Source organism: Balaenoptera borealis (genome assembly GCF_965194805.1).
Source record: "Balaenoptera borealis genome assembly, chromosome: X".
Lineage (NCBI taxonomy): Eukaryota > Metazoa > Chordata > Mammalia > Artiodactyla > Balaenopteridae > Balaenoptera > Balaenoptera borealis.
Window position 1 is genome coordinate 29,049,624 of NC_138881.1, and position 14,925 is coordinate 29,064,548.

General features: G+C 36.3%; 1 protein-coding gene across 8 annotated transcripts in view; it reads right to left on the bottom strand.

The window, feature by feature from the left end:
* DMD (dystrophin) overlaps nucleotides 1–14,925 on the bottom strand; it is a 2,485,149-nt gene that overhangs the window by 1,415,780 nt on the left and 1,054,444 nt on the right. For all 8 annotated transcript variants that reach the window (XM_082378022.1, XM_082378021.1, XM_082378025.1 and 5 more), the window contains one exon: nucleotides 6,240–6,363. In XM_082378022.1, coding sequence (XP_082234148.1) covers nucleotides 6,240–6,363 — 124 coding nt within the window. The remainder of the gene's footprint in view (nucleotides 1–6,239; nucleotides 6,364–14,925) is intronic.

Here is a 14,925-nt window from a genome sequence, read left to right on the forward strand (position 1 = left end):
GCCCTTGACATTAAGATCTTTCTATAATCTTTCTTCCTCTAGAAACTCATCCAGCTTTTCTGTATGTGTGCCTATTTCCTTATGTATCTCTGTTTATCATATATGTATGTGTATGAATACATATGTATAATATGGATATAATATTTTTAATTGTAAAAGTATATATTTTATAACAGAATGCAGTTTTGAAATTATTTTTTCTCAACAGAGAAAAATACTTTACTCAGTATACATTCCGTATATGATCATATGTTCAGAAGCTACTAGTCAGATTCTAAAGTATCTAGTACACATAACTTCAAGTAAAGGCATGAGTGAACCATTGCATGAGCAATGTATTGTACATTTTCAAATATATAACGGGTTCATGAAAATTCTGAGAGATCATCAGGAAGTTATGAATTTCTAAAGTGTATAACTTCAAGTGCAAAATAAAAGGCAATTCAAATCACTATGCTGGGCACACGAAACTAATATAATATTGTATGTAAATTATAATTCAAAAAATAAGATAATTGATCAAAAAAGGCAATTTAGTTGTATTATTAAAAAAAAGAAACATAATTAAGTTTTAAGCAAAGTATACAGGAAAGAGAAGTTTACTAGTTCTTTAATAAGCTGATTAAAAACACTCATGACCTCTTGTCCTCCTTCTTTACCGGCATCTCTTAAAGGCCTCTTCTTTTCATGACATCTTTTCTAATTAATATGAAAGTAAGTTCCACATCCCCCAGAGTCCTACTCTGACTATAGAAGCAATTAATTTTCTATTCACTTAAGATTCTATAATGAAGTTTTACCCTTTGACAGAAAAAGTAATTTATTCACTCAAATGTTTATTCAGAAGTTGTTATATCCTTCATATTGGTAGCAGAGCCTGACTTAAAACGTGCCTGCAGAACTGAAAAAAAAAATCACTTATTCACATAATCAAACATTAATTGGATTAAATACCAGGTGCTATGTTATACACTGTATACCAAAACCAAACTAAGCCAAACCAAAAGCGAACGAACAAACAAACAAAACCCAAACAGATTAAGTTCCAGTCCCTATTTTCTAGAAACCAACAACATAATCAATGTAACAATGGCGAGAAATCAGTTTGGATAAGTAGAAAGGAATTAGGTCATGTAGTCTGCATAAGGGCAACATGAAGACAGTGACTTTGCCAATGCCTTTCAGTCAAAGGCCACCAGGAACCTGCCTGTAGATGAACAAAGTTAAGTTGATTTACTAGTTGCAACAAGAGACATGGCATGTGATAGTGAACTATGGGGGTATGTCTCTAAGAGGATGTTACAAATAGTTTATAGAGTTTGGGCTTGTGTAAGGTGATGTGGGTGGTCAAGGAAGCAAGGCTTTGCCTTTAATTAGACGCTGTAAGGAAGTGGAGGTGATTCTATGATTGGCTATCTTAAATCTTCGTATCTAGATGGCAGAAAGAATGTAGAGAGGCTAAAGCCATGATTAGTAAAGGTGCATAATCTGTCATATTAGTGAAGAGGAGGGATATTTGGTCATTTTGGGTGGTTTGGACAATGTTAGTATTTTTTACTGTATTGAGACATAATTACACAATGGTCACGTTTTTGTCGTGATCCATCATGATTGTGGAGTGGCCTTGTCTGAGGTGAGCATTCTGAGTTGTTTGTCATATTCAACATGAGAACATTACAGACTAGCTGCGAGCACTAGTACAGCATCTAGCACCTCCAAGGCCTAACTGTAGTGCCAAGCCGGCTCCTGGGTCTCAGTGGCTGCTCTTTTCTTTCTCAAATGAATGTAAACAGAGGCATAACAGGATACTACGTATGTTTTAGTAAGTTCACTCTGGCAGAAGTGATGTGAAAACTTCTAAAGTAATACAACATTAGTGGCAGTGAAGACCAGCTAGGGACTGTCATCTTAAACCAAAGTCAGCCATGATATTAGCTTTAGTCAGGGTTGTGGTGATGGGAATAGAGAGAACTGGACAGTTTCAAGAGCTGTTAAGGGAATGAGATTAAATGAACTTGTCAAAGGGTAGACTTGTGAATGGTAGGAAAAAAATCTAGATGACCCAGTTAGCTTTTAGGTTTCTGGATGAGGTTGCTGGAAGAAGAAAAGTAAAAAGAAAGAATAAAGGAGGGCTGGAGAGAGACTGAAGTTTAAGTTTGCAGGCAAACATTCAATTAATTTTGTCTATTAGGCAATTAGACATATTGGACTGGGCTTTAAGGGAGAGACACGAGCTAAAGATACACATTTGGGAGTCATTAGAAAATAGATGCTATTTGAATGGGAAGTAATGAGGATAATCTAGAGAGGAAAACAAGGGAAGAACTGTACAGAATTTCAATATTAAAGGAAAAACAAGATGGAACAAAAGGGCAAAAACGTTAAAAAGGTAAACAATAGAGAGTGGTATTCCATAATCCAAAGGAGGAAAGAATTTCATGAAGGACTAAGAGGTTAATAGGGTCTAGTCCTGCAGAGAAGTTGAGAAAATAAGGCACAAAAATATTCACATATGTGTTTATAGGATAGGACAGCCTGTTTAAATGCTGATAATAAAGACCCAGAAAATAGGGAGACATTGAAGAAATGGATGTGCGGCTGAATGGAAGCAGGTTCCTGAGGACACAGACAGTGAAGATATTGAATACACACCCCCCGAGATCAGCCCTAATGAGCCAAAACACAGTCTCTTCCACCAAGGCAGAGGGAAAGAAAGAGACCGTGAGCACAAATACACATAATTTAAGAGAGATTATTTTAACTAAAGTAAGAGGGAAAGTCACCTACTGTAAATGGTGGGGAAAAGTTTAAGAGACCCATGAAAACTTGAAATAATAGTTAAGAAAAGTTGAGAAAATTTACTAGGGAAGTATGGAAAGCTTAGGAAGAGCTACTGATGAGTCTGTTCAAGTGAGGTATTTCCGAAATGGAGTAACGTCTGGCAGCGAAACATCTGCAGCATTGTTAATGCAAGTGGGTAGGTGAATTGAGGACATGAGGGAAATGGAAGCTTTTGGAGACAGCAAGATAGCCCACATGGGCTGAGATTTTTAAGGATAAAGGCATAATTTGGGTGAAGGAGATTGTGAACCTGATGCCAAAGTCTTCAAAGAGAAAATAACAGAATAAATTGGTGAATGACAGATGGCCACTTGGCATGATACACAAGGGAAGAGGTAGTTTTACATTAAGGGTGGTGCCTTTGGAAGTGACCCTGAGAAGTGAGTAAACTAGCAATTCTAAAGGAGTGGAGGAGCGAGTCATTAGTCTTCGTGGTGATCTTAAGGGTAAAAGTATTGGGTTGGCCAAAAAGTTCGTTCGGGCTTTTTCCCATCTTACAGAAAAACCCGAACAAACTTTTTGGTCAACCCAATAAATTCCATATATGAACAAAACGGGTATACAGGAGAGAAAGTCTGTTTTGGAAGAAGGGTTTCCGAGTGCACAGTGAATGAGTGTGAGAAAGCACACTCAGTGAAGAGAAAGTGAGAAGGAAAGAGTACAGAAGAGCATAGAGACGAAGATACAAGAAAGGACAGGTGAATAGAGGTTCCTATATTCTCGGTGGCAAACACAGGTAATAGAGATAAGGGAAACGTAGAATTAATTGGCTTGAAGATTTCCCACAGAACTTGGTGAAAAGTTGATTTGGTATGGGTGTAAGCAAGTGTAAGTCCCAGGAAGAGCCCAAGGCCTGTTGACCTTAATGGCTAGTAGGAAGGCTTTTCAGGAGAACATTGTAGAGGTATAAAATCACCTTGGGGTAAGAAGAGCTTGTTTTGATGTTTTAATTACTAACTTACATTACCATGTGCTTAGTGCAAGAAGTTGAGTAGCTATACCTGTTAAGTCAGCTGGAAATTCTGAACTATGGCGACATTAACAGAATGAGTGAAGAACACCTAGCAGTCTGGTAAAGTCTCCCATTGTGTATTGATTCTCCAACATTTATGTACATAGGAATCACCTGTGGATCTTGGTTAAATGCAAATTCTGATTTATCAAGCCTGAAATCAATCCTACAGTTCTAAGAAGCTCACAGATGATGCCAATACTGGTTGTCCAGGGACCACACTTTGAGTAGATATGTCCCCTAGAACTCAACTTTTTAAAAAGTGTATTATGTTAATTATATGGATAAAACACATGGTTAATAGAGAAGGAAAATTTTTGCTAGATTTAAAAGTATATAAAACTGAAGTGATAATGTCCTAGGATATTCTAATTGGCTGAAAGTGCTTGATTCCTTCATTCATTTATTACTTCAAGTGAAAGAAAAAAAAGAGGAGGTATTATTTAGCCATTTTTAATGAATGCCTAAAAATGAATTAATACCACTCAAGCTCATGAGATAGGCCCCCCATGTGTTCAAAATAACCTACATAAACTGACAGGTGAAGAAGCAAGAAAATTAATGTATGCCTAAACTGCATATCCATCATCATTACAATGTATTTCTCTCAAGGATTTTTAAAATACATATACATTATATTTAGCCTGAAGGAAATGTCTAGGTAAATCATTTCATGTCCTATTTTAGTAGGCAATTAAGAATGATGTTTTTATTTCAGAATATGAGAGTAGAAGTTGATAAAGGTGACTCAACGAAGCATCAGAAAACCACTCATACAGTAGTGTACATTTTTTTTTAGCACTTTCAGTCTCTCATTGCTGACACTATTGATTAAATGCAAATTGCTTCTAGGTAACCATATGATAACAGGAAATTTTTAAATTTATAGTCTGGAAATGCTAGAATTCAATTTTCCTGCTTGATCAAAGCTATTTTAAGACACAGAAATAGGATGGCAAACAGTTAAGTAGATTATTCAGATAGATAAAAAATTTTTAATTAGCTAATAAAATGTCTACCCAAGGTGATTCATACTTTCAGTGGTCGAGTATGTCACATGAACTCCGAAAAATAATTAGAGTTCATCTTCTCTAAGTAATTTTCTACTTGTAGAATTTCCCTCAAAAATTATAACAAAGAATATACCTTTGAATAAGTATACTCTGAAATAAGATATTTTGCTATTTTCTACTACATGTTATCCTTCAGTTTAATTTTAAAACTAAAACATTAACAATATAATCATAATTCCCTTTTCTTGAAACTATTTATAATAGTCCGTTACTAAGCTTATAACAGAATACCATAGAAAGCCAATAAGAAATTTAAAATAACTTTCCCATTTATAAACAGTCAACTCTGAGAAATGTTGATGAAATTCTCTCTCCCCCTCAAGCAGCCTAAAAAAATAGAATTTTTTCTCCTAGAAGAAGATTTTTTTGTTCTCCAAAAGTTCCAACCCCACGGCAGGTATTCCCTTGTATCTGTGGTAGTGTTGTATTTGTAAAAATCTAATAGATTTTGTAATTCATGAAATCAAATGCTTGAAAGATAAAGCAGAGTGAATCCACACATGTGATATTCCTATAGCTAAAATTATTTAACATTCAGAATACCTGTTTCTTTAGCCTGCCCACTGCAGAATATTCACTCTGCCTGTTAGAAATTCCCTCACAAACTATTGCCAATCATATACCAAAAATGAATGTTTATAAGTCGAAGTCGAAAAATCAAAGCCTTGATAATGTCCCTGAAGATGAAACAGCTCTTATTAAATTAATAAAAATCCCTATTGCAAAGGATGAAACTATAATGTCTCAGTAGGGAATAAAACCAGCAAACAATCTTTTATAAAAAAAATACTGAAAAAGGCCGGGCATCTTTTAGTTATGGTAATGTAATACATACATATCCAGAAAATGCAAATATGTTATAACTTATGACAATTATTAATGACTTTGAAGTATAACATTTTGATGATAGTGAGAGCACAAACAGGGTCTTTAGTATTTCTAAGGGTCGGGTCTATTCTATTCCATTCTATTCTGCAAGTCTGCTAAAATCCCAGCCTTCAGGTGAAAGAACAATATATGAAGGGAAATCAATGAGTTCATGTTACAAAGTTGTTAATTTACAGCTAAATAATATAAAAGTTAAAGAAGGTTTACAAAAAGCATTCCTCGTTAGTCACAGCAGAATCAGTAAACATTTCTCTATGCTAAACTTTGATTCTACCTGATATGTAAAATATATTTCAAAGATATATTTAAAAGCATTATATCATATCACTTTAATCTTTTCAACTTTAAGAGAATAAGCGTTCAGAGCATAGAGTTTACAAGCAGCAAAACTTAGAAAAATACATAAAAATTAATGCATAACCTACATTGACTTTTTCTTTAAGGTCTGAGAAGTTGCCTTCCTTCCGATAGATTGCAAATTCAGGACTCTGCAACACAGCTTCTGAACGAGTAATCCAACTGTGAAGTTCAGTTATATCGACATCCAACCTAAGACAGGGAAGAATAAGGGTCATTATTTCTCGCTTATCTCTTTCTTCTATATGGAAAAAAAAAAAACCAATCTATCAACATTTACCATTTTTTTCCCAACCTGAAACTTCTGCCTGATGCCCCTATTACTGTTAACAGCACTACTATTTCCCTAGTCAGGATGGCTCAAAATTTGGAGTCAGCTTTGATCTAGTCCATGATCACGGAGGTCATTTTATTCATCTCAATGTAGCAATGACCTCTACAGTATCTTCTATAAGTTATTCCTCAGCCTTTGTTTGAATGTCTGCATGATTGAAGTGTTAGTACTTTCCAAGATAACTCTCTTTCTTTTCGGAATGTACTTACAGTAAACAAAAAATTCCTTTTGGTGGCCCCCATTAAACCATACCTTGGACACCCATGCCCTTCGTGTTGTCTCCAACCATACTGACGCTGTGTTTGGTCATGTGACTTGCTATAGCAAATGAGAGGGATATTAGTACGTGTAACGCAAGCATGGGCTTGATAAGTGCTTGCACCTTGGATCTTGTCTTCGTAGAACACACGCTCTGAGAAGGCAAGTGTTATATAAGACTTTGAAGGATCCTAAAGTGCTTTACAAAAGCTCAGGCTTGCCAGGTGGAGAGACCACGTGAAAGAGCATGCAGCACCAGGCAAGTGAATAAAGCCTTCTTTGACCTTCTGACCCAACTCAAACACCAGCTGAATACAACCAAGTGAGTGCTCCAGCTGACTCCACTCAGAGCCACGGAACTGCCCAAAGAGCCCTGCCCACATTGCAAAATTGTGAGATGTGATTGATAAATAAATAAATAAATAAATAAGCCATTAAATTTTGAGGTGGGTTGTTATGCTGCAATAGATACGTGATCACCCACACTGTTATTCTCAAACATTCTTTTATTGCAGAGGTCTATGGAGCTACTGGGAATAAACTATTAACTCTGATGAGGTGATTCAGGTCTACTTAAAGCAGAGATTTTCAGGGAGTAAGGTGAGTTGCAAGGGTGGAGAATGTCTATGAATCACTTGAAATTTCAGGCACAATTCTGAATGTGTGTGCATTTTTCTTGAGAAAGGACCTATAGATTTTATCAGCATCTGTAAAGAATCTATGATAATGGGAATTTAGAGATCATCTAATCCAACTGTTTATTAAACAAAACAGGCAAACAAACAAATGAAAGTTATCCAGAAAAATCAATGACTTGCTCAATTTTCATAGGAAATCTGTGGAGTAGACCAAAAATACAAATACAAGATTTAAGACACCAAGTAATGTACTGTAATCACCATGCTGTAGCTTCTTTTCCAATACAATCCTCAAATAGTTGAAATCAACTCTTTAAATCCACTAGAAGATATCTGATGGTCAGCCTACCCTACTCCTAGTTACTTCAATGGATATTCCATGGTTTGTCAGTATCTTACTTTCCTTAAAATTTGGTTCCTAAAAAGATCATATCAGTGGTGTTTAGTATAATCAGGAAAGAATAGACAATGATCTTCTTTATTTATGAGTACTTTCATTGAGGTAGCCTATGAGCTCAATCAACTCAAATTTCAGGGCTTTAAATCATATAAACCTGTTAGAATTTTTCATGTTAGTTGCAGGCTATTGTTTTAAAATTAAACTGATAGAGAGCTTCACAGAACACAAAACACTTCCAAAAGCCTTTTGTTTTCTTACAAAAATCAGTGGTAATGTACTACCAATCTCTCTGCTCACATGAGGAGATGGAGGCTCAGAGAAATTAAGTCAATTGATCTCAGACTGTTAGTACCATACGGACGAAACTTAATTCATCTTGTTCACCATTATATCCTTCACCTCAAAGAGGACCTGATTCATAGTAATAAATATTTACTAAGTTTTTATTTACCAAGGCTACCCACCTGGAAATAGAAGAAACAGAGATCTGAATTCAGAGATTTTTTTTTCTAAATTCCACATCATTAAATGTCAATCCCTTATTTCATTTGCGTATGGATTATAAATATTTATGGTGTTTTATTTTATCATACATGGTGGTTATCTTTCCTACATTTGTTTTTCGCATAAGTTTAACTATTAGGTTTCCTATTTCTTCACTTGTAATGCTGATTTTAAAAGAGTCCTGTTGCATGCTACTAAAAATCTTTCTCATTGATGTTAATTTATGAAATCAACAGTCTTCAACTATGGTCATTTAGCCACCCACCAAATCCAGTGCATGTTTTCCATCAGAATGTCTTAAGAAGGACATTTTTGTTTTTCCTTTAGTCCAGTATAAAAATCTCTGTGTCCCTCTGCCTGTGGACATTCACTTGCCAGTGCATGGGGCAGGCCAGGAGTACTGGAATGTTAATACCTCAGGGGTGACCCTCAGCTAGTGAGAGCCGGGAGTTGGTAGATAAATATCCCAGCTCCCTTGCCTTCAGTGCAACCACCTTGAAGGATATTACACACAGTGTCTCAGAAGGTTCCCAGCAGGACTGAGCACAGTTGCCTCCACTGTTAACCTGCTCATGTATCATCCTGTAATGGCTGCCTTTTTCTTATCTCACTTCCTCACTTTGCTTCCTGGGATTATTTCCTTAAAAAACTACCTGCACCAAATCTTTGTCTCCAGATCCACTCTTGTGGAAACCCAGACTAAGGCAATGATCAACAGCCTCAAATGAACCCAGCATCCTGCCATATTTAATTTTTTCACCTTGAGCTCTGACTCTCCACAGGAACTATTTCAAACTTTTCCCAAAGCTCTCAAAGCTCTGATCCATCATTTTTGTTTGGGATTGACATACACACTGCTATATTTAAAATACAAAACCATCAAGGGAAAAAAAATCAACCAAAATGAAAAAAAAGCTCTCATCCATCTTCTTTCTCCACCTATCAACAGACGACATTGTTTCCTACTTTACAGAGAAAAGTGCAATTATCAGACTAGAATTTCTCTCCCTTCCACTTCCTATGTCCAAATATTCAATCTTACCTGCCTGTGCCCTTCTCATTCCTTTCCCTTCAAGTGACTTTCTCTTCTTTTACTTAAAGCCAATCCCTCTACCTGCATTTTGTATTTCATTCTCTTACTTCTTCTCAGGCGTTTGAGTCTATCAATTTCTTTAATGTATCCACTGTAAATTCAACCCCTCCCTCTCAAGTTAATTCTTCATATGGAAATTTAAACATATTTTATTGATTCCTTTATTAAAAAATCAACACTCTCTTGACCCCCATATTCTCCTCTGGCCATTCTCTTATCTTCTGCAAAGGCAAATGTTTTGCAACAGTTGTCCAGTTTCCTGTCAGTTCCCCACCTCCTATTCACTCCTTAATCCACTCAATGTTGTTTCTTAACAAAAACATATTAATAAAGGAATCATGTCACTAAAGCCAATAGAGAGTTTTACTTTCTTGCCATCTAGCAACACTTAACACTGTTGTTGACCATACTCTTCTTTGAAATTCTTTTTTTGCCTCCATGATCCCCCTCTATTTATTTTGTCTTCTATTTCTATGACCACGGGTAGTTTTTTCTTTGCAGGCTCATCCTCTTCCATCCTGTTATTACATGCTGAAGTTTATCAAGGCCCAGTTCATTTTCAGTCATCTTCTATCCTATTATATTACTCTCTCTCACTAGCAATCTTATTCATGCTAATGACCTTAACCACAATATATATATCAATGACTCCGATACAGATATCTCTACTTCAAGCATTTCTTCTGAGCTCCATAGCTACATAACCATCCACCTACTGGACGATTCCACTTGCATGCTGTAAGAGCTCTTTCAATATATAATGTCAAGACCTAATGTCTGATTTTCTCTCCCAAACTGGTACCCTCCCAGTGTCCTCAGACCTGTGAATGGCATCACCGTCTATGACCTTTGATACCCTCCTCTCCCTTCCCTCACATATTTAGCAAAGTCTAATCCATCAAACATTCTATTTCTTGTGAATTTGTCTGCTGCTCAGGATCTCTACAGTTGGCATCCTCACTGATCTTGCCAATAAATGTGACCAAAACTACTGAAATGGCCTCTCCACTGGTTCTAGGCAACCTTTCTGGAACCCTCCCATCTGTTCCATGCACTACTGGTGAAATTACCATTTCTAAAAGATATCTGATTATATAACCTTCATTCATTAAGCCACCCAAAGATTTTCCATTTTTCTTAGGATAAAGAGCAAAATTTCAGACCTCTTAACCCTATACTTTACTTCTAGAAACAAATCTCTCTTCAAGTTTCTTAGGGAACCAAGGAGCTATACTGCAGTCTTGTCCCTCCCCCAATGAAGTGAAATCCTTCATTGACTCTTATCCACTAGAAGATTTCTATTTTGGAAACCTGGCTTCTTGATATAATCCACTTTGGTCACTCTGGTCAAATCTGTCCCTTCACCTTTACACTAGTCTGACTCAATTACACATCAAATACTCTCTGAGTCATAAAGGTGAGATGTGAATATCCACCATTCAATGTCAAATTCTCCCTTTAGACTTGGTTTTTGTGGTCTCACACCCTTTTGATTCAGAGTATCTCTAGTAAAGATTGCTCGCATCCACCTACAGGTCCATGAAACTAAAAGTTGACTCAAGGTGCTAAGCTGGCATCACAGCTGGGAGAGATCTGCTAAGGCCTATGTTGGAGAAAGTTTTCACCAGGCCTGGAATTTACATTGGTCTTGTTTGCACATGTGTTATAATTATCCTTTACTACCACCTCTAATCAATTGAAAAAAACAGGTAAAGGATATTTATTCAGTTTGAAAATAAATAATTTTCAAAAAAATCATAATACTTTTAGACATCTGTCTTTCTGAAAAATGTGAAACTGTATGTTTCCTTTTAAAACACATCTCTCCCTTCGTTTCTGCCACAAAATACATACTAAGTGCTTATTATATGCCAGACATAGTATTAAACTCCACAGATAACAGAGGTGAAAATGCAGCAGTCCACATTATCAAGGAGTTTGGTTTAGCGAAGCATCCATTTGACAAAAAATGCTTTAGACATAGAACTGGGGCTCAGCTCACACTGTGACTTTTGTTTAGGATAATCAAAAAACACCTTTTCAATGAATTAAGATTAAATCAGTTTCTAGACTAGAGACTCTGCCAGGTAAATTGGTTATCTCCACACAATGAAGCCTTTGTGGAGTCAACACCATGGTAACCGTCTGCTTGCTGCTCAGACTGAAGATTTTAAGGGAGGCCTGGGCACCAGTTGGCATGTAGTTCTAATAATTCAGATCAATTCAGGCAACAGGATGTGAAATCCCATAGAGAGGTCTTTCCTCATTCAATGTTTTTGTTTGTCTGATTTTATAGATTTGGAAAGAGACTGCAAAAGATGACAACTTGCTCTTTACATAAGTATCTTTTAGAGAGTGATTATACTCTTTTGATTTACAGATTTATTTATTTATTTATTTTAATAAATTATTTTTATTTATTTTTTATTTTTTAATTTTTTTAACATCTTTATTGGAGTATAATTGTTTTACAATGTTGTGTTAGTTTCTGCTGTATAACAAAGTGAATCAGCTATATGTATATATATATCCCCATACCCCTTCCCTCTTGCATCTCCCTACCACCCTCCCTATTCCCGGCCTCCAGGTGGTCACAAAGAGCTGAGCTGATCTCCCTGTGCTATGCAGCTGCTTCCCACTAGCTATCTATTTTACATTTGGTAGTGTATATATGTCCATGCCACTCTCTCACTTCATCTCAGCTTACCCGTCCCCCTCCCCGTGTCCTCAAGTCCATTCTCTATGTCTGCATCTTTATTCCTGTCCTACCCCTAGGTTCATCAGAAACTTTTATTTTTTTAGATTCCATATATGTTTGTTTTTCTCTTTCTGACTTACATCACTCTGTATGACAGACTCTAGGTCCATCCACCTTACTACAAATAACTCAATTTCGCTTCTTTTTATGGCTGAGTAATATTCCATTGTATATATGTGCCACACCTTCTTTATCCATTCATCTGTCGATGGACACTTAGGTTGCTTCCATGTCCTGGCTATTGTAAATAGTGCTGCAATAAACATTGTGGTACATGTGTCTTTTTGAATTATGGTTTTCTCAGGGTATATGCCCAGTAGTGGTATTGCTGGGTCATGTGGTAGTTCTATTTTTAGTTTCTTAAGGAACCTCCATGCTGTTCTCCATAGTGGCTGTATTAATTTACATTCCCACCAACAGTGCATGAGGGTTTCCTTTTCTCCACATCCTCTCCAGCATTTATTGTTTGTAGATTTTTTGATGATGACCATTCTGACCAGAATAAACCTACCTAAGAAGACAAAAGACCTGTATGCAGAGAACTATAAGACACTGATGAAAGAAATTAAAGACGATACAAACAGATGGAGAGATATACCATGTTCTTGGATTGGAAGAATCAACATTGTGAAAATGACTTTACTACCCAAAGCAATCTACAGATTCAATGCAATCCCTATCAAACTACCAATGGCGTTTTTCACAGAGCTAGAACAAAAAATTTCACAATTTGTATGGAAACACAAAAGACCCCGAATAGACAAAGCAATCTTGAGAATGAAAAACGGAGCTGGCAGAATCAGGCTCCCTGACTTCAGACTATACTACAAAGGCTACAGTAATCAAGATAGTATTGTACTGGCACAAAAACAGAAATATAGATCAATGGAACAGGAGAGAAAGCCCAGAGATAAACCCATGCACATATGGTCACCTTATCTTTGATAAAGGAGGCAAGAATACACAATGGAGAAAAGACAGCCTCTTCCATAAGTGGTGCTGGGAAAACTGGACAGCTACACATGAAAGAATGAAATTAGAACACTTCCTAACACCATACACAAAAATAAACTCAAAATGCATTAAAGACCTAAATGTAAGGCCAGACACTATAAAACTCTTAGAGGAAAACCTAGGCAGAACACTCTGTGACATAAGTTACAGATTTATTTTTAAGGGATTTCAAATATTTTTTAGGGAAGTTGTGAGTAAAGTGCTTTACCCAGGTAAACTATATCTATTCATAAGCATGTGTGTTAATATGTTACACTTTCTTTCTGAAATGGAATGGAACAAAGTATCAATGAGTTTATACTATTCTTAGCTGTTAGACTTTTTTTTTCTCTTTTCTTTCATCATTGTGATGTCTTGATTCCTTTGGCAATAGGTGGAACCTAAACCCAATTCTTACATGATTTAAGCTCTGAGCTATTGCTCATGTAATAGCCTGTTTACTTTTTTTTTTTCCTGTGGCTTCTATTTGGGCTTGTTGCTTCAACCATATCTATGATTTTCTTACTAAAACTTTTTCTGTCTCAATGTAATATACAGTCAGCCCATACTCCAAGATCTAACATTCAGTACCATCCCTTAGCATTCTGGGACTTAACTGTCAGCTGCTAGCACTTGTTTTCCCTCCAGTATTCTGCCAGTAGCCAGCCCCATCTCTGTGTGCCAGCAACGAGGATGGAAGGGTGAAGGGGAAGCAGAGGCAGAGTTTTCAAAAGGCTTCCTGTGCACTCTTACTGAGTGCCAATGGCCCACATTCAATGCTTAGTCTCAGTGACATTTCCACCGCTTTCAGCAAAATGAACAAGACCTCCTTCTTGGCTTCTACTCAGACCCTGGCTTCCAAGTAACAATTGCACATTTACTTTATTCCTTATCAATTCGGCAGCTCTTGCTTCATCACTTTCTGTGCCTTGCCCCCTAGTTTTCACATGTTCACTGGCATTGAATATTTTTCACATATCCTTGCTGAGATGTATGCCAAATTAACAGACTCCCCTGATTTAAATCCATACATATTTCTAAATTGGGTGCTATCTATTCTCCCCAGCGTTTTGCCACTGGTATTTTTTATCACACTTTGCACTACTTGAGGCTGGGTCTCTAATCACCAACTGAAGATATCATACAGATGTAACTCAGGTACCTTTTCAAAACCCTCAAGAATAACACTGAAGAGTTATTTTCAATACCATATTAAATCTTGGATTCTGTGCATGTATTTTTCTTCCTTTATAAAATCACTCATTTCTACTAATTTTTTTTCACTTTTAAAACTCTCACAAACCATTGATAAAGAACTGACATAGAGTAAGTTGCTTATAATGGGCCTGTACACCCTCAGAATCAGCCCATCAATAAAATTTCTTATTATTCACTCATCTTACTCTCATAACACACTTCACTCTGTACTTAATGTACTTCTATATGTTATTACAGACAGACTCTATCCCTTAAATCCAGTCTAACTTTATCCAACTTAAAATTCTCTTTATCTAAGAAAATTATGACTTCTAACTCTCTATTTACAAAATGATTTTCTTCCTGTAACAGTTGATGAATATTCTGTCCTATATTTTTCAAGTATGTCCTAAAATCTCATCTTTGTGATTATTTATGATTAACAGTGAAGTGACAATTTTCTCTCCTTTACAAAGGCACTCATCACAAACCCCCAAAACTAAAATCTGTAGAGTCTCATGGAACAGAGCAACCATATCTTTGAATTTTTTTTTTTTTTGCAAATATTTTATTACCAAA